Source organism: Oreochromis niloticus, linkage group LG9 (assembly GCF_001858045.2).
Source record: "Oreochromis niloticus isolate F11D_XX linkage group LG9, O_niloticus_UMD_NMBU, whole genome shotgun sequence".
NCBI classification, from domain to species: domain Eukaryota; kingdom Metazoa; phylum Chordata; class Actinopteri; order Cichliformes; family Cichlidae; genus Oreochromis; species Oreochromis niloticus.
This window is the reverse complement of record NC_031974.2, coordinates 28,185,176-28,208,390: the sequence shown is the minus strand read 5'-3', so window position 1 is coordinate 28,208,390 and position 23,215 is coordinate 28,185,176. Positions and strand designations below refer to the sequence as shown.

At 42.4% G+C, this 23,215-nt stretch overlaps 3 protein-coding genes and 1 long non-coding RNA gene across 10 annotated transcripts in view; 2 read left to right on the top strand and 2 right to left on the bottom strand.

The window, feature by feature from the left end:
* The window catches only part of ccny (cyclin Y), a 42,168-nt gene extending 37,209 nt beyond the window's left edge, over positions 1-4,959 (top strand). For all 7 annotated transcript variants that reach the window (XM_025910177.1, XM_025910176.1, XM_025910175.1 and 4 more), the window contains 2 exons: positions 317-479; positions 1,200-4,959. In XM_025910177.1, the coding sequence (XP_025765962.1) occupies positions 317-479; positions 1,200-1,316 (280 nt within the window). In that variant the 3' untranslated portion in view covers positions 1,317-4,959. The remainder of the gene's footprint in view (positions 1-316; positions 480-1,199) is intronic.
* Positions 4,564-7,027, bottom strand: LOC102082644 (uncharacterized). Its single transcript, XR_269479.4, has 3 exons — positions 6,653-7,027; positions 6,259-6,348; positions 4,564-5,567 (listed from the first exon to the last, which is right to left on the bottom strand). It is a non-coding gene; the product is annotated as an uncharacterized LOC102082644 (long non-coding RNA).
* A 916-nt stretch (positions 7,028-7,943) lies between these two features.
* gjd4 (gap junction protein delta 4) lies at positions 7,944-12,781 on the top strand. Its single transcript, XM_003450216.5, has 3 exons — positions 7,944-8,333; positions 8,413-8,656; positions 8,800-12,781. The coding sequence occupies exons 2-3, from the start codon at positions 8,593-8,595 to the stop codon at positions 9,990-9,992; spliced, it is 1,257 nt and encodes a 418-aa protein (XP_003450264.1). The 5' UTR covers positions 7,944-8,333; positions 8,413-8,592; the 3' UTR covers positions 9,993-12,781.
* A 6,663-nt stretch (positions 12,782-19,444) lies between these two features.
* Positions 19,445-22,248, bottom strand: fzd8a (frizzled class receptor 8a). Its single transcript, XM_003450233.5, has one exon. The coding sequence runs from the start codon at positions 21,796-21,798 to the stop codon at positions 20,053-20,055; it is 1,746 nt and encodes a 581-aa protein (XP_003450281.1). The 5' UTR covers positions 21,799-22,248; the 3' UTR covers positions 19,445-20,052.
* Between the last annotated feature and the right edge of the window lie 967 nt (positions 22,249-23,215).

The window sequence follows — 23,215 nt, the reverse complement described above, 5'->3', positions numbered from 1 at the left end:
AGATGAAAGCATCTGTCATCACGCTGCACCGAGGATCACAGAGCTGCTGAGCACGAGGCACTGCATGACAATAGCACTTTCAGGATGTGGGATTAATTCTTTCTTACACATAACGCTCAGTGTTCCTTGCTTAGATAGCATTCCCTTTTATCATAAAGAAGAGGCTTATGTTTGGTGGGTGTACTGGGGATTTACTCAGTGCACCCTACGCCACTCTGTGAGATGTTGGCTTTACCAATCAAACTAACCTTTATTTAAATAGCATAAGACTAATTAACTAACTCACACGTCTTCTTTTTTTTTTTTATGGCAAAAGGAATGAGCTGGAGCGTCAGTTCCTGGAATTGCTGCAGTTCAATATCAATGTGCCGTCCAGCGTCTACGCCAAGTATTACTTTGACCTGCGCTCTCTTGCTGAGGCCAATAACCTCAGCTTCCCCCTGGAGCCTCTCAGCAGGGACAAGGCCCAAAAACTAGAGGTGAGAAGCACACTTAAGTACTAGAGATAGGTTTATGTTTTTGGAGCTCAGGTGAAACAAGAAAAAAAAGAGAAAAGTATCAATTTATTTCAGCCGGACGTTGTGAAATAGAAAAACCAAGGTAATTCGGGTAGTTGGTATTTTGACGAGCTTCTGATCATTACAAAAACATAAACTAAACTAAACAAACCTTTTGCAGCAGGTTTACGAGCGTTATAAATTGGCTGCATTCCATTTAGTTTTAGAGTTTTAAACATCAAGCTGGCTGAAGGTGAGCCGTCTCCATGTGACCAGTGGAATTGGTTGACTAATGTATTTGGAGATGAGACCATTCCTCAACATTAATCTAGTTATTTAATGCCCCAAAATAACCCCAAAAGAAAAATCAGTTTACCTAAAAGATTGCTAAAAGTGAACCCAGGTGTCTTTGTGATTTTGAAAAAATTCCCATTCCCACCTGAGTTGAGCAGGACAATAAGAGAGAAACTCTGATGTGACTGAGAGGTCATTGTTGTCAGTTTCTCACTGAAATGCTTCTAAGTGTGTTTGGTGTGTGAGCACAGCCCATCTCAGACTTGTGGTGTCGTAACCACTACTTACACATAACACACTACATGTTTAGTACACACACACAGGCAAAGATGTTCTGTAGTCACTCCAACTAAAACGAAAGAAGGCACCCCCGGCTCCATCTCACTTGCTCTTTTGTTTGACTTGCAGGCCATCTCACGGCTGTGTGATGACAAGTACAAGGACTTGAGGAAACTAGCCAAGAAGCGCTCGGTGAGCGCAGACAACCTAACAGTGGTGCGGTGGTGTCCGGCCATCATTTCCTAACACTGGCTGTCTGCAGAGGATTGCATCATAGACCTGTACTGTATTTCTGCCTAGTATGCAGGCAGACCAGGTGGGCAGCAGTCGTGTGGATCAGTGTCAGTCTGGAATCTCCTCACACATACACACACCCCTTCAACAATCTGGCACTGTTACAAATGTGATTGCATCCAGACTGGTTGTTGTACATAAAAGAAGTCCTGTTTCCTGCCTGCACTGAACGAAATAGAGCTAAGCTGAACCAAACTGAACGCTGTTGGAATGAAGACCACCTAACTTCAGAAGATAAGCAGCCAGGTGGAAATACAGAAGTGGGGAGACTTGTGTGAAGTCCAGAAATGAAAATAGGAACACGCTTAAAAAGCAGGATACAGGACGTAACAGCGGCAGCGGCGCTCCATAATTCCCTCCAATGCTGAAGTGCTTGTACAGCTGCTGGAGGGGACGCCGTGTACATTCCTTTGATTTTAATCTTCTGGTTCAGTCAGTACGTTAGCTGAAGCATGAGATGATCGTTTGACAGCTGATAGACACATTTCAAACTTTACTTCAATTTCTCAGTTAGTTTGTGTTTTGTTGGGTGTTTTTGTTCTTTTGCATTCCCACGCTGCAGCTCCCTCTGTTCGCAGAGACAAGCGCATACAAAAGAAAGACATTTCACCGTTTGCTTAGCAGTACAGTTGATACGTGGACTACATATCCTCAGCCCTCCTTGACAAACAGAATCCACTGAGCATTCTCTCAGATGGGGACCATTTGACTGAAGTTTTCATCAGGATAACTGACATTCAACGAGACAAGTCCGTTTTTAGCTCAAGGGCACTTATTCAGCTTTTAGGCATCCAGTTGCAGAATAGTATCTCTGACAGTACGGCCACCCAGCAACCATTCAGATAAAGCAATATTCATGCATCGCTTTGTTGTTGTGATTAAATATAACAAAGCACGCACACATGGGAGGAGATTTACTGGAAGACAGAAACGAGACATACTGTAGAGCTTCTGTTGTACTTTATTCACTGCCATTGCCCTGACCTGTGGTGCCTGTAATAAGCTAGTTAAACACTTCTCCCCTCTCTGCTGGAGAAAAAAAAAGAACAAATAAGTCTGAAGTATTTTTTTTCTCTACCATTTTGTACGGTTCTTCCAACTTACAAAGTAACAGCACAAGTGAAAACATTGACATTAAAATGCCAACTAAAAGCATGAACCTTCAGGGTCGTCAAAGACTGAAACGAATGAAAAAGCTTCGAGCGATGATTGAAACACTGCTTACAAAATGATAGATTGTATACATTTTGCTAAATTGTCTTTGTACAGTGTAAATACAGCACCGCCGTGTGCAAAAATCTGTAAACTGAGGTCATAATGTTAAAAAAAATACAAAAAGAATAAGGTTAGAATATTTATATGGGTCAGTTTATACTGTAAATGGGGAGGGGCAAATATGTCTAAATATGTGTTTCTATGACAAATCAAGTAAAGAAGAGAGTCAAGTGTTACGATTTAAATAGGAAACACCACTTAAGATTTTTTTGTCTCTTGTCAACAATTTCACAATGCCGAAAATGCCATTATTTTAATGGTACATAATGTGTGTGGTATGGAGATAACACATGACAATTCAATTTCATTTCATTATTATTATGATTATTTTTGTCTTTGTAAGTCCTCTCTGTGAAACGTTACCCTACTCATATGTTTTTGATAAAATAAGGATGCTTGTTTCCTCTGAAGCTGTAAATTTGGCAAGATGCAGTAAAAGGTTATCAGGTGAGTCAAAAATATGACTCAGCATGTAGTTAAATAATAATGTCTGAACTGAGAATTCATATTAGGCAGACTTATTCTGTTAACACGCATCACTAATCCTCCTGTTGTCTTTGGCTCAAATTTAATTTGTATCCATTACCACATGCATTTATTTGTTTTAATTGGACTTAAAAATTGAAAAACGTTAAACCCACAAAAAAGATTTATTCAGACTGTATTTAAAAGATGGACATAGTGCCTTAAACCTGCATTTTATCTCATAGCCAGCAGGGGGCATTTCGTCTCATTGCAAAAAGGTGTCCAGTTGCACAGAAGTGTATGGGGAAAAGGAAACTTGGTTTTAAAACCCTGAGCTGGTGTCAGTCCAGATGCTCAGCTCCAAGTTGTAACACTTTTCATGTCTACACCAACTAATTGGCAATTCTATGAGAAAATTCCCTCTGGACGACATTTCCACTTATCACTCTTAGCCGGTGAGTTAAAAAGTTCATTTTGGGTCCTGATTGGGCACGCTGTCCATCTAACGAATAAATGGAAGCACATTTTTCTTTTATGACTGATCGACTGATTGGTGGTGAGAAAACGTGTTAAGCATTTTATTTGTGCCAAATAACTGGTGTTCAAAGGAAAAATGTCTTTTTTATACAATATTATTTGCTCACATCAACAGTCATCTGATAACCTTTTGCCGCATTTTGCCAGCCTCACAGAAACATTAGTAAAACTGTCATAAACAGTATTTTCATAAATGGCTCCCTTCCTGATTCCTTCTTTTTTTTTCTTGACCTTTTTCCTTTAAAAACAGAAAAAAGGCCAGTCTACAGATTTGGGTTCAGTTGCTGTTCTAGGTGTATGAGGATAGGATAAAAATGAAACTTAAATGAACTTTATGTGACCGGCTGTTTGCCTTATGATGAACCAGACTCTAAATCTAAATCAGTGAACAGACAGAATGTTGATGTAATCTAAAAATATCTGAAGACGTTAATTTCTTTTTAATGAAATAAAAAGGTCAGGGGGGAAAACACGTTCTGATTTCAAATGTGACATCGGTTTGTTCTTGTGCATTTCATCGGTAGCCTCCAGGAGTGTGATTTATGTTACTTTGCTTTTCTAAGCTACCAGAAAATCAGTCTGGCTTGCAGGCATGCAGAGGGGCAGAAATGTACCAAAGTTATGGAGGAAAAAATGAAGGAAGCTCTGATGTGGTGTCTGATCTTAGAGAAGTGCTTTTTTGTGTGTGCATGTGGCGCTTTGAATGATTGGTAAATAAAAAGTGCAAAATGCATCTTTGGGGGAAGTTACGATACTGGAGTAGCTGTTGTGAGATATTGAAAGATTGTATATCCTATTTATTGTATGTGTGTGTACACACCGCCCAGTGTGGTTTTCTCTGCACGCAGAAAGAAGCCGCGTGGTCGACAGTGGTGAGTCCTGATGTGGAGAACGTACCCCCTCCCTCTGATAGCAAAGACCGGTGTGTGTGTGTGTGTGTGTGTGTGTGTCTGTCATAGCCTTGTGCACTGAGCTCTACCTCTGCATAGAGTTTTACTTTTTTCTCTAATGTTTTTTCTTCCTCTCCAATATGAAATTTTTCAAATTTGACAAATACAGCTTTGATCACGATGGCAGTAAACTGCTGCAGCTGTGACACTTTTTTTCTTCTTGTTGATGGATATTTTCAACAACTTGTACTGTATTCTGTTGTAAATGTCAGTGTATTATTTCCTCTTCATTGAGTCACTCATTTGTTCCTGTTCTGAGTTGCCAAACTTTTCTCTGTATGTTTTCAACTATGATTTAAAAAAACAAACCTGCTCCCATTTTAGGAAAAAAACTTTGCAAGAATTAAAATTTTCAACCTTGCAGTTTATGGTGTGTTTTTTCTTTGTCTCACTTCATCATAATCGATTTAATAATCAGTGAAAGAAACACACTCCAAGATCTTAGACCTTCGCTTTCACCTTGTTAACTCAAGTGTTTCTCACAATAAGACAATATTTTGATATGTACTATACTGTACAGCTGATGTGTGTTGCGCTTACACAGTGTACCATTTAAATGGGTTACAGCAAGTGCTAATACAAAGATTACATTCTGCCATTCAGTCACTGAGGGACACATTCAGTCCTCCATGCTGGCCTCGATTTGTGTTTCAATTGCTGCTGTGGTAACTGCTATCCAAGTCATTTCAATGACTTCATTTCAATGAAGAAGTGCTGTTAGTTTTTATTAAAAGCACTGTTCGACCCGCTGTAGTGAACACCATCAAACTGAAGTAATAAGTGAATAGGAACAACATCATTTTAACTCTTTACAAGTTGAGAAAGTTGTATGAAAAACAGGAGTACACAAGCAGAAGTTTTGGCAGTTTGCTGGTCTGAAACATTCAGCTGGGTGTCAACACAATGCCTCAACCTTCCCATGAGACGCGTTCCAACAAAGTCACCCCAAGGCCAGACCATGTGATGCACAGAGAAACTGCAAAAAAACAAAGAGATACATGTTGAACTCTAGTGCACTTGTACAACTAGAGAAAGAAAAAGTACGTCTTGTATGGAAGGAGAAAACGTCTCTCTGAAAAGACCACGGCAACACAGGTTTGAGTTGCAAAGTTACATCTGAACAAACCTAGAACTGGAGATGTTTTTCTCTTAATAGAGAGCACAACTTTTGGTGAAAACTAAGCATGGCATATCAAGACAAATGCCTAATAACAGTCAAACACGGTGGTGGTGTGATGATTTTGGCTTATTTTGGACCTGGGTACTTCATTGAACAGGTCATTGAGTCGACCACAAACTCCTCTGTGTACCAAAGTATTCTAGAGTCAAATGTGAGCCATTTATCTGACAGGTAAAGCTTGGCCCAAACTGGGTCCTGGAACAGGACAACGATCCCATGCACAGCACCAAATCTAAACAGAATAGCTGAAAAAGAACAGATTCAAAGTCGTCAACCTGACTGAAACAGGAATCACACACAAGAGAGCGGTGGATAAATTAATGCCGGAAAACGTCAATGAAGTGAAGCAACTGTGTAAAATTTGGTACAACGGGACAGATTAGTCATGTTACAGTGTTACCAATAGTTTTAATGTTCCCCAAGCCAGTTGGATCTTGCTAATAATTAGAGAAATCTCCGTACGTCCATCTGTTTGCCTTTTCCTTACCTATCTCGACTCCTGTTCATCTGATCCAGCAGGGGTGTTTCTGGAGCTCACAGTGTTCCTCTTGTTGTCTGCTGCCTGCCTTTTTGCCAACTGCTCAAACATTTCAGATCATTTGGATTAAAGTTTGGTCAAATACTTTGAATGAAGAGTCAGAAAAGCTACACTTTGTCCCGAATGGAGACATAAAATTTGCTCTGATCTGTAATGAGGAGTGACATCATTAGACAATATCATTAAAGGTGCTGAAAGAATTCTCAGTAGGGTTCATCACTACGTTGCACAATGGCATTTGATCTTTTGTCAATAGAAAAACAGCTTTAAGATGAAGAAACTGTCTGATCCCGCAGGACAAGCATTACATCTTTTATCAAATTAGAAATTTCTCACCCTGTACCTTCATATCCAATGCTATATCTTGCACTGCTTTCCAAGCCCTTTTATAATCTTTTGGAAAGTTTATGTCACTCGTGTTCATTAGAAGCAAACACAAATGTCTCATGCATCACTTGCTGGTAGATGGGAGAAGGCTGTGGATCAGGTGGATGTTCAGGTAATTATTGAGGTGGGAAATTTTCCAAGTAATTGGATAGGTGAGTAGCCAAGTTTGAAACGAAAACGATTGTTGGCTTGAATGGAAAATGCATCTACCAAAGCCGCAGTCTAATGGGGAGGATAGAAAGCTTTCCTGGGGAAATATTGCCATTATGGCCTCATATTTTAGTGAGTTTGATGTGAAAAGCGTTAGGTTTTTTTTTTTTTTTGAAAGCTAACTATGTAATGACTTAAAAAATGAGTTTTGCTTGTCATTCTTTCTTCTAAAGCAGGGGTAGGCAACTCCAGGCCTCGAGTGCCGGTGTCCTGCAGGTTTTAGATATCACCCTGAGTCAACACAGCTGAATCAAATGATTAGTTCATTACCAGGCCTCTGGAGAACCTTAACACATGTTAATGAGGTCTTTTAGCAATTTGAATCAGCTGTATTGGATCAAGGACACATCTAAAACCTGCAGGACACCAGCACTCGAGGCCTGTAGTTGCCTACCCCTGTAAAGGGTTACCCCTTTTATAGAAACCAATCAGAGTGGATGCCACATTCTACTTTAAATCAGATGCAGACGGTGGTCCACGCCACTCCTCTGGGAGGGAGAGAGAGGGTAGCAGTTGAGGCTCTTTTACTGCTAAAACTGTGCCATTAACTATTGCTTTGAACTCAACCGGAGCAGCTGCACAAATTTCTTATGCTGTCTTGTGAAAAGGTCATCACGGGCAAAAAAAATCAGTCATAACAGACTTCTGAGTGGGATTTTTTGGGTGTGTGGGCAAGCATGGACGTGCTAATGATCACTGATCTGTAGTGATTATGAGCCAAGCCAACTGTCTTTACCCATGTGTGCCCTCAGCAAACTAACGTCATGGGAAATCTGTGCTCTGTACTGGAGAGAGTCAGTCTCTCTCTCATATACATACACATATATATATATATATATATATATATGTACATATATATGTGTATATATATATATATATATATACATATATACATATATATGTGTGTATATATAAATATATATATATGTGTGTGTGTGTGTGTGTATATATACATATACATATATAGCATACATACACCTGTGCTGTATTTAAGACGAATGATTAAATTCAGCTGTATTTCCTAGCTATATTATGCGAGCTTCCAGTAAATCCTTAACAGCCATAAACTGCTGTCAGCTGTGGGAAAATGCAGTTTACAACCTGCTTATGTTTCACGAGAGCAAATCCACTGTCTGCATATCTGCACATTATCTTTATTTGTCATCGTAAAATGCCTCAGTAGCTTCTTATATTTTTATGGAGCGGCCTGTTTGAGCATGCCTGCCATTGTGGTGAAGAACCTAATACAGTAGTTTAGCATGCTTGTTCCTCTCCTGTAAAGACGACCAGCTGAACCAAAATATCTTTGCAATGCCAGGACAGCGGTGAGCTTTTGCGAGTGGGTTAAGAATAGATCGACAATGGGGCTCACGCCTGTCTTCTGTTTTCTGAGGACAGACGGTTGTCTGCAGGGGACAGAGGAAGAGGTAAGGTGGTGTGCTAACTTCACTCAGCCTTTCAGAAGCTTGGGTGATTCAGATTAATCTGATACAATTTTACCCGCAGGGACTGGGTGAGAGAATTGGAGTGTCATGCTGCCCACCTGGAAGCCAACGTGATCCTTTGTGGAAAGGGTAGAGGAGAGACAAGAAGTGGATAGGAAGTGGAGTGCTGACTCAATGATTTTAGCCTTTGGTCCGAAACTGGAGGACCTGACGATTTTGGAGGCCCTTGAGCACAGCAGACATGGCGGGATCAAGTGCCTCAGAGGTGCTTTTTATCTCTGTCAATCACAGCATCACTTTAATGGGTGAGTCGCCTCTAGTTTTGTTTTAAATTGTTATTTATGGCTTTAGATATTGCTGTTAAACTAAGGATCATGAGGGGTAATCTCAGTTTTTTCAGCGCTGATTGTATAATCACATTAATTTGTTTTCCTTTTCTTCCCCACAGGAAAGGTGTGGCTCATCGTGATGATCTTCCTCCGTGTCCTGATCCTCCTCTTCGCCGGTTATCCTCTCTACCAGGATGAGCAGGAGAGATTTGTGTGCAACACCATCCAGCCTGGTTGCGCCAACGTGTGCTACGATCTGTTTTCTCCCGTTTCACTCTTCCGCTTCTGGCTGGTGCAGCTTGTCATCGTGTGCATCCCTTACATCCTCTTTGTCATCTACGTGGTCCATAAGGTGTCCAACGCCCTCACGGTGGAGCTGAACTCCCAGAAACAAACCAAATCCTTTCAGCTGTTCAGAATCCGACAGGAGCCGTTCAACAAGTTGCCTCTCGCGGTAGAGCAGCGAGGGTGGGCCCGGTCCTTCAGTGGAGCCTACATCCTCCATCTGATGTTCAGGACTCTGCTGGAAGCAGGCTTTGGAGCAGCTCACTACTATCTGTTTGGTTTCTACATCCCCAGGAGGTTTCTGTGCCAGCATGCTCCGTGCACAACCCAGGTGGACTGCTACATCTCCAGGCCCACTGAGAAGACTGTGATGCTCAACTTTATGCTCGGCATGGCCGCTCTGTCCTTTTTCCTGAATGTGCTGGATTTTATCTGCGCCGTCAAGCGCTCAGTGAGACAGAAGAGCAAGAGGAAGATGATGGTGGAGAAAATACTAGAAGAGGAGCAATGCTTCCTTTCAGCAGGAGGAGTGTCTAGGGGCAACGACCAAGAGCAGGAAGCACAAGACGGGCAAGAGGGGGGTTTCCGGAAGAGGAGAGGCAGCAAGGGGTCTTGTGGAGTAGGGAAACGCGATTTAGCTCAGGAACCTCCATCCATGGAGCGCTACTCTCTTCCTCGTTCTCTCGGCCCGCTGGGCTGCACCATGAACGGTAACAATGCCGAGTCGGTCTCCCAGGAGGAGGCTCCAGAAAGGGCCGGCAGCGAGGTGGCTCTCTGTCCCCTGGAGCCCATGGGGACGCCCAGATCTATTCGTGTTAGCAAACGGGGCCGACTCAAACCTCCACCCCCACCCAGACGTGACCTTGGTTTTCCCTCTGTGGGGCCATCTGCCCCGGTGGGAGATATTTCCACGGCAACAGCAATCTGTACCAGGAAGGTGGGCCAGTACACGCTGGTTGAGGTTGGCTGCAGCGCAGAGCTGCAGACGGGTGACAACGGGCAGGAGAAAAGATCCGAGTGGGTCTGACTTTAATACTGTTGGAACCATATGAAGCAACAACAATTTTACCACGTGACTGACCTGTCAGCCTGAGAAGAATCTATAATGGCATTACATTCACCAGACACCTATTGCCATGATTTTTTTTTATCATACCATCGGGCTGCATCTCCTTTTTGCAGCACTGGTCCAGTGATGCAAAGTGACAAGAATTCAGCAAATCTCTGAACAAAGCAAGTCAGGAATGACAGTGAACTCAAGCCCTAACTGTCATTCAGCAAACCCAATCCCTGAAACAATCTAAAAGAGGGCAGCACACCTGTTGTTTGTTTTTTTCTTTCTCCCCATGATGCTATTACCCCTTTTATAAACAAAGGGAGGCCCCACCCCACCTGACTGACTTTATTTACTGTGTCAGGGTCCCAGGGGTCAAAGCAGACATGAGCAGCCTCTGGGCGACCTTTTGGAACGAGAGAGTCGGGCCTAAATGAAAGGCAGTAATCTCACTAAGTTGCTGTTACCACACGTAGACGACAGAAAAGGATTCCTCCACAGCAGTGAAGGACACCGTGAAGGCCGATATAAGATCACAAAGCAATTATGTTCTCCCATAGGGGCTCTGTATTTATGGAGACAGCTTGTCACTCTATTTCAGGGCCTCGCGGAGCTTAGAAGGAATACAAACCTTAACATGGGCTGACACTAGAAATAGAGCACAGCGGAGCCCTGCAAAGGAGGACTGTGTGCTGCCCTTCAGGTTATCTGTGCTCAGCTTTGTTTTCCCTTTGATCAAAGCTCAGGTTAACGTGTGCCAGAAACTAGCAAACTGCTGCGACACATATCAATCACGGAAATTATGATAACATGAAATGTGACCCTTTTTTTTCTTCAACTCCCCAGGTGAATTCACATGGAGGTCAAGAGTCTCCCACAGTAAATCAGCTGCGTTGCTCTTGATTATGTGTCGCTGTCGCTGAGGGGCCAGCCTTTGTGGAAATGGATAGCTCTTGATCTTTGTCCTCTTGTGGTTTTTTTGATGATGACAACAAAAGCTCCAACCCTCATTTCTCACCTAGCTACAGACTGCGACCACGGGGAGGGGAGGGTTCATCAGACCAACGTCAAAGGGATTCTTAACTCTTAATGTAAAATGATGCATAGTGAATCCTACAGTTCAAATATTTCACATTATAATCTTGTGTTTACATAGTGTGTCTGGAAAGTATTCACAACGCTTCACTATTTCCATATTTGTTCCAACATCTGAGTGATTGGGATAAAAGGGTCTTAGTCAGGGAGGTGACCAAAAACCTGATGGTCACTCGAGCATTGCTCTGCAGCACTCCACCAGTCAGGCTTGTATTGTAAATGGTAAATGGACAAGTTCTTATATAGCGCTTTTCTACTCTTTCTGAGCACTCAAAGCGCTTTATACAACTAATTCATTCACCCAATCACACCCATTCACACAAGCACTTTTTTCTGAGCTCTTAAGTGCTAAGTATCTATCATTCATACACTCCGATGGACACATCGGAGAGCAACATGGGGTTAGTATGCAGACTGGAGCAGCCTGGGTTAGTGGCTGACCTGCTCTGCCACCTGAGCTACAGGTGCAGTTTGCCAAAAGGCACCTGAAGGATGGTGTGATGAAACAAAGACTGAACAAAGAGCTGGACATCAGTCGATCAATGCCATGCCCACAGTGAAGTATGGTGGTAGCAGCATCATGCTGTGAGGATGTTTTTTGACAGCAGGAACTGGGAGACTAGTCAGGGTCGAGGTAAAGATGAATGCTGCCTTGATGAACTTGAACCTGATTCAACATCTCTGGAGAGTAATGAGAACGGCTGTGCACCGCTCCCCATCCAACCTGACGGAGCTGTTATTGCTTCCAAAGATGCTTCAACAAAGTATTGAGCACAAACTGCCAACGCTTATATACATGTCATGTTTTTGTCTTTTAGTTTTAATAAATATGCAAGAATTTCAAGCAAACGTTTCTTTTACTTTGTCATTATGGGGAATTGTGTGTAGACTTTTGAGGTGACATGACAAAATGTGGAAGAAGTGAAGCTCTGTGAACACTTTCTGGATGCACTGTAACATAAACATTGATTGCAATCACTGCCTTTTTTCCCTTTATAATATCAAATGAATTAATATCCAGTCAGTGTGGATTTCTTTTTCATGTGAGAATTCATGTTTGTGCTTTAAGCTTTTCTTAGATTTTTATGTTGCACTTGCTCATTAGCAGTTCTGATTTTCTATTAAAATTGTGATGACGCTGAAGGCAAACAGCACTGTATTGTTCCTCCTTCCCAATGTGCTGTATTCGCTGCACCAGCACTGTACTCTGAAATCTTGCTGCCCTCCAGTGACGCAGAATGTGAAATACTGCCTTGGTGTACGGTAATGTCAAATGTGCTTATGTGTTTTTCCCCGAATTCCCAGAGCTGTAGGCATGCTGTTCATTTTCAGTTATAAAACCACATTATTGTACTGAAAGAGTAGGAAAAAACAAATTACTTCTGTTTTCATTGATTATCTCAAAATAGCTTGTTTTATAGATATTTATTTTGAAAGACATAAAATTAGAAGTTACTAAAACTACTCCCTACCTGAATATACCTGAATATACCTGAGTATACCGTACACCACACTGGACCATTAGACTTGCTACAGTTATGTGAAACGTGTATTATGCTACTGTGAACATTTAGTAGCATCTGCTGCAATGAAACATTGAAATGTGAAAGTGGCTTTTTCTTCTTTTTGTTTGCTACTACTGTTGTCTCGAAAAATAAAAAGCTAATCAAAGGAATCACATAAAAATACTTCTTGATTTGAAACATTTTACCAGCGTGTAAATAATAAGCCTTCAGCCATGTAAAGTGGTAGATACTGGTGCTGGAAAGACTGTCTGATGACCTCTTAAGGAATTTTAGGTTGGGGGAAGCAGTCCATGCAGAGGATTCTGGGAGAAATAAAGTGCACAATGGAAACACTGGGAAAGTGCATTGGCATGCCATCTGTGGGTGCGTGTACTGCAGCTCCTCCTTACAGTAGGCACTGCTAGCAGACTGTTTATTATGAAATGTTCTGTTCCACAGCAGTGAGTCAAATATGCTGGTGTTAAATCTGCCACAGGTACAGCCGTGAGTCTGTGGGTTATGTTTCACAGTCAGGCTTTTGATGGGTTTCATTTGGTACTCATGACGACTCTACTGATGATTTCATCAATGTGGTTATTTGGAGTTTAAAAGAAAACTTTAGGACTGCAAATGGACCTTTTTCCTTTTCCACTGGTAATCTTGATTGGAAACTTCCCACTGTCCTTCATTTAGGTCTTTAAGAACATTCGATTGGGCGTATCCACTGTAGCACGTCCAAATATTTCTTATTATAAAGCATCTTGGACAAAAGCCTTACGCCTCTTGTGAGTACAGAGCACAAAGAGACCAGTCCCCAGGCAGCCGTGAGATTTTACACAATCAGAACAATCTGCCCCTCTGTCTCCAGCGAGACAATGATGGCTCCTGTTTTTGGGAGGTCAACTCATCTTCACTTTGTGCACTGAGACTACACCCAACACCTTACTCACTGCCCTCCTGTTCCCTGTGAGACACAAACACAAAGTAAAAGCAGCTTCACTGTCCCGCTAACTGCCTGACACACATTCAGCTGTTGGAAAAGAGGGATCAAGACACTTACAATGACAGAAAACAGCATGCTTTACAGGCACTGTAGTAAACAGAAACTGCAAAAAAAAAAAAAAAAAAAAATGATGAAAAGCAAATGTGTATTTTCTATCATTTTCCCTTTCATCATGATGCATAAAACCCAACAATCTATTTAGCTATAAGCTTACAGCAAAATTAACCCTGTGAAGCTTCAACCATTTAATAGTTGATTCAATTTGTTTAAAACTGTAGCATTTATTGAACCTTCGGACAATAAAAAAAATAAATTAATAAATTAAACAACAGTTCGTTCAATTTGTAGCATTTGGTTTTTTTGCTACATCCTTTGCTACAATAGCAAAGTTTGCTACATGTTCAATTTATTGCTAAAAATTTAAGATGCAACTTATTCAGGCTATTGGGATAAATAAAGGTAACACTTTATAATACAGCCACTGAACAAGAGCATAATTAACCTGTAATTAAATGGAATTTTAACATATTTCATTTGAAATTATAATATAATTACCTACAAATACTTAAAGGTGGGCACACTTGAATAATAAAGTATAATAATACGTAATAAGAAATATTTATACTTTAAGGAAATTTAAATACTGTGAAGTAATTTCAAGTAGTGTGCAGTTTTGTGGTGATTTTGCAGTAAACATGAGCAATATTTCCCCATCTTACATCATAAATGATGCGGCCAAGTCTAACTATTTTTTCCCTTTTCACAATCACTGTTCAACACAACTTTCAAGAAGAGTGCACAAAAACGAAGTGTCACATTTTCTGTAAAGACACCTGGGAGTGAGGTAGGTTAATCCGCTCCATAATACGGCCTGTGCCTTGAAAGGTTCAGCGTAGTTTTATTTGACAGCTTCCTGTAAAATAGCAGAATTCAGGCACCACTTCAAATGACTTATGCACTGATTAAATATACATATTTACAAACTATTTAAATGAACTTACAGTATAATGAGTTCTTTGTTTACATTATAACTTATTCCAGTGTACCTACCTGTAAGTATTTGCAGGTAAATACAATAACATTGTCATTTTAAGTAGAAAAATTCAGAGGAATTACAGCCTTAGTCACAGGCTAATGTATCATATGTGATGCACTTGGCTTTACAGGGTTGAGCATTTTCTGTGCTCTGTCATCGACAGGGTGCATAAAAACCTAAACCTCAGTGTGAAGTCAGTCTGTCTATGAGGAACCACCGCAGGGTCGTACAGTCGACAATCCACAGTTACACAAAAGAAACAACTAGGACTCTATTATAATACAGGAAATACAATGTAAACAAAAGCACAGAGTGTGTGTATTTAAGATGTATTCTTTCATGGTTACTCAGACTAATGCATCAATAAATATAAAGGGATTAACAAGAACTTTTTGAACTGAGGCTGATGTGGAGCAGCCATGAAGTAGGATAAAAATGCATCGTTTTATAATTTATTGCTGTTTTCAGTTTGACCTGCTCAAGACATTTCTTGAGTGTTAATTTGTGCTCCTTTGTGTCTTTTGTGTTAAATATGTCACAGTAAAAAAAAAAAAAACTAAGAAAGGGAAATCTGTAGTGTACCAGCAGCAGGACAAAAGAGTACTCCTAGCTGATGGCTCCCTCAAGTGTACACAGATGGGTATTACATTAAGAAGTAACAAAATTGAAGCATATGGAACATAATGACTAGTATTTCTGCTGATCACAGCATATATACTGACAGATACTGTGTCCCCTAAACTCACAATACATGTGACTTTCATCATGCTTAAAAAACAAAACCTGAACTGTGCTGATTCAACAATAAAGAACAGCCTGGCTGATCTTTGTTACATTTATCACTGGTGCTGAGCGCCTTTGGTTGGGCTGAAGGTTCGCCCCTGCTGTGCCCGTACCCAGAATGAATCTGGAAAAACAGTCGGTTCTTGGGATGAAAGACATGAAGCACTGAGGGGAACACAGAGTTCTGCTCCTGCTGTGTGTGTGAGAGAGAAGGTGGAGGGTCAGCAGCTTTAACATTAATCTTAATGGGTCACAGAAACCTGAGATCACTGTTATTCTTTATGCATAGAAGGATACACCCAAGGAGTTTTATTGCTATTGTTCAACATTCACTGTTCAACATTTTTTTAAGGAAAAACAATAGTTGCTGGCTTTATATTCACAAAAACCAAGTGGGATCACATGTGTTAGTGCTTAAGAAAAGACATTTTTAATGCAAATCTAACAAAAAATAATATTGGGCTGATTTGTCTGTCGAAAACAGCCAATACAGATCACAAGATGCTGTCCACAGCTGCGGCGTGTCGTCTCTCTGTGCTGAGATTAAACATAAAATCTTTACCCAAGTGTACCGACAGGATCGATGGTATTAAAAAGCATGACCTGCCCAGCACCCCTCCGCTCTCCTCTGTCTGCCTTTCATCAAATGCTGCCATTAATATTTGATAAGCAGCAAGTCAGAATGTTCCTCCTGGCTGCAGAGAGTGATCAGGAAACAAGACAATTCAATCAGAGGGAGCGAGAGTGAATGATTGGATTTCCTCACCGTTTGAGGGATTTGATTCTTATCAGATTTAAGTTTGCTACCATTCTGCTCCAGTGGAGCTCAGGGATGCACTGAGAATAAAGAGCCCCGAAAAGAACAAACAGGTAGCCTCGAACGGCTGAAAGTACACATTTAACTCAGACACGACCTGCACTGTATCCTCCTCCATACCTTACCATACACTGAATGCACCTAAAAGACATTCTATGCAGCAAACAGGGTACAACATGATAATGACAATGTGTATATAACAGCCAAGCCAAAACCTGCTTCCTTAAGCACCTGGAAGACTGGATTGTGAAGGCAAATATATGGGGATGTTGTTTAATGGTGTATAGTACCAGGTTTGACAGGAGAGGTATAATTAAAAATGGTCTAACATTAACTTGTGTCTTAGACGTTTCAGGTAAAAGAGATAGAGCTAAGTGCTAGTGAGTGATTAGGACTACAATTCAAATTGAGTATTGGGATAAATCTTATCTTGTTCTCAGTTTAACCATATGTGGTTATCTAACTCCGGAAACATTTCAACCTGTGACTCCCAACCAAGGACTACAGAAGCTGAGGTGTATGTGGAAAAAAAAATTAAAATTAAAACTATGTGGTCCTGATGAAAACTCAAGAGAAAAGTTCATTAAAAGTGAATGATAGGTTCACCACTAGTGCACAAAAAGTGAAATGTGAAAATAATTAAATAGTCATAACTTGCTGAACGTGTGTGAAATCCTAAGCTGGACAAATTAAACTTAGCTAAACATGATGTATCAAGTACTGAAATACTATAGTTTGCTAAAATTATGAATAACAAATTGTAACTAGTTTGCAAAATATTAAGGGGCCTAAATTGCTGAAGTTTGAAATGATTAACCGTTGAAATGGATAAGCTAACATTTTGAATGAAGCCAAAGGTTTAGATTGTTTGGTAGAAGTTCAGTTGAAGCTGCTTAATTATGATGAACAAACAGTTAAAATACAGTGGCTTGCAGAAATTATGCATGAATAGATAATAATTTGCCAGTGCGTGATTAGGACCACAATTCACGTGAGTATTGGGATAGGCCTTCTCTTGTTCTTAGTTTAATAATTTTGATTAGCTCTGAAAACATTTAAGCAGTGACTCCCAACTTGCTATCAGGGGTATGTGGAAAGATTGCCGCAACTATTAGTTATTAAATATGAAAAAAAGACTCTGCATACCCTAACGCTAACACTAAGCTATTTTTCAGTAAATGATAAATAGACCACTAGTGAAAAAAGTGGCAAAAAGATAGTAAAAAGAAAAAGTTATAACTTGCTAAACATGTAGCTAACAGTTGACATGACTAGCTAACAGTGGGGACAAATTAAGCTGTTAGCTAAACATTATGTATTGACAGCTAAAATACCATAATTTGCTAAAATTAAGAATAAAAACTTTTGATTGAAAAAATATGTGTAAACAGTTGTAAATAATGCTAAAAGTATGGCTAGCCTAGCAGTTAAACTGTTAAGTAACATTACTGGCTAACAGCTGAAATAGCAAGATAAGGTTTGAATAACTGGAACTGTTGAAAATGATGAACTACAAGTAAAAATGAAGATGTTTGCCAGACAAAACGGATCAACATGTGAAACTGGATGACATGTAATGAAATGAAAAGCTGTGAAATGGAATAAGCTATTAATTTAACTGGGAAATAACGATATTTATGGAACCCAGATCTATGTTCAAATGTGTCACTGATGATGAAGATGAACCTCTTTCATCTGACTGTGAGCACTAATTGTGGAAACATCTAATCTTTATTCTAAAATGAGTAGCAAAGGATGACACCACAAATACAGATACTGTATGTAAGGTTGCGCAGTGCTGTTTTAACCACTAGATGGGGCTGCAGAGCAGGTCCATTGGTGAGATGCTGGCAGGCTGAGAGAGCTGCAGCTCAGCACTGTTTGGATAAGATAAACACCAGAGAACCAAGCGGAAAGACTGAAAGCAACCGTGATTATTCATGAAAATAAAACAACAAACGATTTGGAGCATTAAACTGAAATGTGAGATGGAGGGGCGCTGTGTTTACATTTGATATAACCTTTTTCAAACTTAACTATACCACCAAATGTAACATTTCATGCCTCCACACAAACATTAACACTACTCAGAGCTATGCCAGTTTTGTAAAAAATGACCACAATGTAAAGAGACCACTGCCCATCTTGAAAAAAGTTACTTTCAACTTCAAACTTTATTATCTTGTTCTTCACTGAGAGCAGGGATCATTAGGCTGGCAGTGATGCAGGATTTATAAAGCTGACTTACACTGCCAGCAGATGCATGTCCACGCTGCATTTACAGTGTGAGTGTAGAGGAATAAAGCAGGAACAAAGCAGTCACTACAAAGCCCACTGTCACCATTGACCAGCAAATCAAAGGCATGTCTACGCTGGGTTACAGTGTATCATCTTATGCCAGCGCATTGGGTTAATTGGGACCAAACCAGATAGATACATTTGTAGCAAAAAAAAAAAAAAAAAGAAGAAGAAAAAAAGCCTCGATTAAGGGGCCTTAAGATGTGAGATCATGTGAACAGACCACCTGTGGGGCTTTCATTGAGATTTCAATATCATTCATGTCAAGGCCCCTGCACTCACTGACACAGCTTGAGCTGAGGGAGAAGATGTTTCAATTGAGACCTCTGCAAAAAAAAAAAAAAAAGCCAAACACAAGACGCAGGGGCTCTGGCAGGTTTCAGCTCTGACAACCCCTCCCAAAAAAGCAAGGGGGTCCCAAAATGCTCTTTCAATTGTAGGCCGTCCATCAAAGCATCCAAATGGGGACGTTTAGGGGGAACCTTGGCACATCAGACAGACACTAGTAATACACACCACCTTTATTCTAGGCTGTTAAAAAAAAAAGAAAGAAAGATCAAAGTTTCTCCAGATGAAAAGGGTCCGTTCCCTGCATTTATACCCCCCCATTCACCCACTCCCTCTTTTACCAAATTAAGAAAGCAGGCTTCGGCAGGCATGTGAAGAGGACTTTAACAATTATGGAGATGCTCCAACTCAACCCCTGCCTCTAATTACCGGTCTCTGATGGTTAAAAGGGCTTCCTTTTTACCCGGGACTCTCAAAAGCTGCCATCATCAACATGGTGACCATAAGGAACCACGAAAAACAAAAAAATAAATAAAATAAAAAAAGATATAAGCCTGCACAGACTGGCACACAGAAATCCTCAAAAGCACTGCACAGATATTGAGATTTATCAAATGGTTTTATTGTCAAAATAAAGGTCATATTTGCTTTCTTCACAAAAAGAAACATCTACACTTTATACAAATTTACAATATCTTATAAACTTTTCTTTTATACACATATGTACACGTTTTTTCTCCGTTGTTGTTTTTACAGAACTTTTATATAAATACATTTGTAATTACAAAATCAACGACCCATTTAAAAAAACAACAACAAAACTATTGGGCACTGTTAAGGCTTAATTTAAACCATCTTTGACGAGATTGGAGATTATACAACGTTATCTGGCACTGTGTAGAGAAAATAGCAATAAAAATCCCCCCCCCAAAATGCTCTTTGTGTGAAGCTGGTTAGAAACAAAACCTCTGCCCCCAGCAGGTAATGGCCACACTGTGTAAAAAGCCTCATTCTGTACCTCTAATACATATAAACAGGACGGGGGGCGTGTGTGGGGGTTAACCTGCGTGAATGCCAGGTACATTGTTTCAACCAATTCTCAGTTCATTACGATGCAAATTGCTCGACACCTGGAGTGATGGGTTATCTCCCAAAACAATTAGCAGTTCCCATAAGCTGCTTTTAGTGAACCCCCCACCCTCTCCAATTCAAACCTGGGACAGTGGCATCTGCTTGGGGCAAGACACAGAGCTGGCTGTGCCCGACCTCCACGTCAGTCCGGTGCTCACGTCGCTGTACATGGAGCCGCTGGTGCCTTTGCTGCCCCAGCAGCACCTGGTGCAGAAAGTTCTCCAAGAGTCCAAAGTTTTTCCAGACCAGATCCACACCCCGGACGTAATGCCCACTAGAAGGCACATAAAGTATTTCAGCATAAAAACGGCATAGTCCGGAGTCCTGCGGTCCCGCTCTAATAAACAGTTAAAGCAGTTGTGCGTGATCTCCCAGCTCTGTCTGTTGTGCTGCTCGTAAAAGTAACAGGCCACTATGATAGTGGCGGGCACCGTGTAGAGCACCGTGAAGATGCCTATTCTGATCATCAGCTTCTCGAGTTTGTCAGTTTTGGTGCCGCCCTGCTTGATGACGCTGCGGATCCTGAACAGCGACACAAATCCAGCCAGCAGGAACATCGTCCCTATGAATAAATAAATCACCAAAGGCGCGAGGACGAATCCCCGCAGGTTGTCCAGGTTCTGGTTCCCCACGTAACAGATGCCTGCCACCGAGTCTCCATCCACGGAGCTCAACGCCAGGACCGCGATGGACTTCATGCTGGGGATGAGCCAAGCGGCCAGGTGGAAGTACTGAGAGTAGCTGGCGATCGCCTCGTTGCCCCACTTCATCCCGGCCGCCAGGAACCAGGTCAGGGAGAGGATGACCCACCAAATGGAGCTGGCCATGCCGAAAAAGTAAATAAGGAGGAAGACCACGGTGCAGAGCGCGGGGCCGGTCGTCTCGTAGTGGATGTGCTCCACGTCGAACTCCCGGTTGCACGCCACTTTCTCGTGCCCGGCGATCAGCCTGACGATGTAGCCGACCGACACGAACATGTAACATGCCGAGAGGAAGATGATGGGTCTCTCCGGGTACTTGAAGCGCTCCATGTCGATGAGGAAAGTAGCCACGGTGGCGAAGGTGGACACAAAGCACAGCACTGACCAAAGTCCGATCCAAAAAGCGGTGAACGCTCTTTCGTCGTGCGTAAAATAGGGATTGTGGCACGGCATGGCGCAGTTGGTGATCTGCCCCGTCTTGACCCGGTTGTACAGCGGGTGCCGTTCCGTGTTCACCGGCACCATGGGCTCCAAACATGTGCATCCCGGCTCGCACGGAGCGGCGGGCGGCTTGTATTTCCCCGGCGTGCCGGGTCTGCCGGGCTTATTTTTCGGCGGATTGTAACCCTTACCTGGGTGGTTGGTGGGTTTGGAGAGCACCGGGGACGCTGTAGTTGAATCGGTTCTGTTGTAGTCCATGCACAGCGTGTCTGGGTTGCCCTGCACCGGCAGCAGGTCGCACCTCATCCTGTCCGGCCAGGGAAATCCGTACTGCCTCATGAGAGGCGCACAGCCGGCCCGAGCTCTCTCACACACGCTCCGGCACGGGGGGAGAGGTTTTTTGTAGTCCTCCAGGCAGATCGGCGTGTACATGCTGCAGAGGAAGAACTTCAGGTCCGGCGAGCACTGGATCTCAACCAGAGGCCAGAACTGGTGCACCTCCAGTCCCGCCTCGTCCTGCGTGTCGTGGTTAAACTGGTTGGGCATGTACGTGTAGTTGTAGCCGATTCCCTTGCACAGAGGCACGGCTATCTCCTGGCAGGTGATCTCCTTGGCTGTGGTGCAGCTGGATCGCGGAAAGAGAACGAGCGAGAGGAGCAGATAAATCCCAAACAGGTCCATCTCTCCGGCGCGTCGCGTCCCTCTCTTTCTGCTCTGGCGCAAACGGCGATAAATCCTCTCAGGCGTCTGCTTTCGCCTCCAGCCCGGTTAGATGCTGCGCGGCGATCCCATCTCGCTTCTCTCGGGATCTTGCATGGAGTTGCGAGCAATGTGCAAGCCGTGTTTACTTTAGGCTGAGGAGGAGCAGGAGGAGGAGAGAAAGGAGCCTACAGGGCGGCGAGCGGAGCTCAAGATGGCTGAGAGGAGAATCCAGCTTCTTCTTCTGGAAGCTGCTGTCAGTATCCAAAGGGGGGAAAAAGAAAAGAAAAAAAAACCAAATAATGTCCGATCGTTGCACGCGGGGGGAACGTGGGCCTCCTTTCTTTCTCCAAAACACAGCGACCACATTCAGTCGGCTTGTCCCACCTCTCTCCCGGTTCCCATACAAAACATCAGCTTGTGGACGAAGCGGTGCCGATATATACGAGAGCCCGGCTGAACACACCCCCGGAGCCCCTGCTCCTATCACAGAGTGACAGGGGCGGGGCTTCCCAGCTATCACTCAAGCTTCCTTACCTAAAGTCTTACATAGCTCATAATCAGAGAAGTGTCGCCAGTTGTTTTGTGACTCCGGGTTCAGGACAGTGATACTCGAAGTTACCGAGAGCCGCGGATCCTCGCACACTGAGACCAAACAGACATATTTTAAAAATGAATGAAGCCACCTGCGTGACACAGTTGTGCACCTTGTGTCCTTTATTTGTCATTTTTACGAACTTCCCAGAGCTGCTAGTGCTCTCCAAACAAACTCTCTTTACGCAGTAAAGTCAAAAGAATTCCACAACAAGCACAAAACAAGAGCGTTAACACACATTTCAAAAATCACTCCAGCGTTCACAGTCGTGTAACTTTCCTTCAACACACCACCTTTGATAGCGTCACGACAACAGTTAACACGCACACCAGGCGCGGCGAGGATGCCTCTGGCTGCAGATGATTGTGTCTGCTAGAGAGGGGCCGGTTTGGTAAATTGGCTAATTTGCGCATGATAAGACTACCCAGGGAGCTGTCTGTCCTTGTGAAAAGCTGTTTTATTTTTTAAATGAGGTGCTAATGTTTCGTTTAACGGCTCGCACAGAGCTCCGCGGGAGGCGTAATTGCGCGAGGCAAAGACCGGGCGGCATGAGCACGCTGAGACAGTGGCAGAGCCCTCATATCAGTGTTAACATGATTGTCGAGCCTGTCTGGGGAAGGGGGTGGGATGGGGGGGGGGGTGTCTCTGTAGTAATGTGACGCTAATCTCATTGTAGTGAATCTTTTTTTTCTTTTTTCTCTCTCTCCGCACACAGTTTCTGTTACTTCTCTAAAGACTTGCTCCACATCAAATCACATGCACTGCACAGAGGAGAGTGCTCAACTGTATACAAGGTAGGCAAAC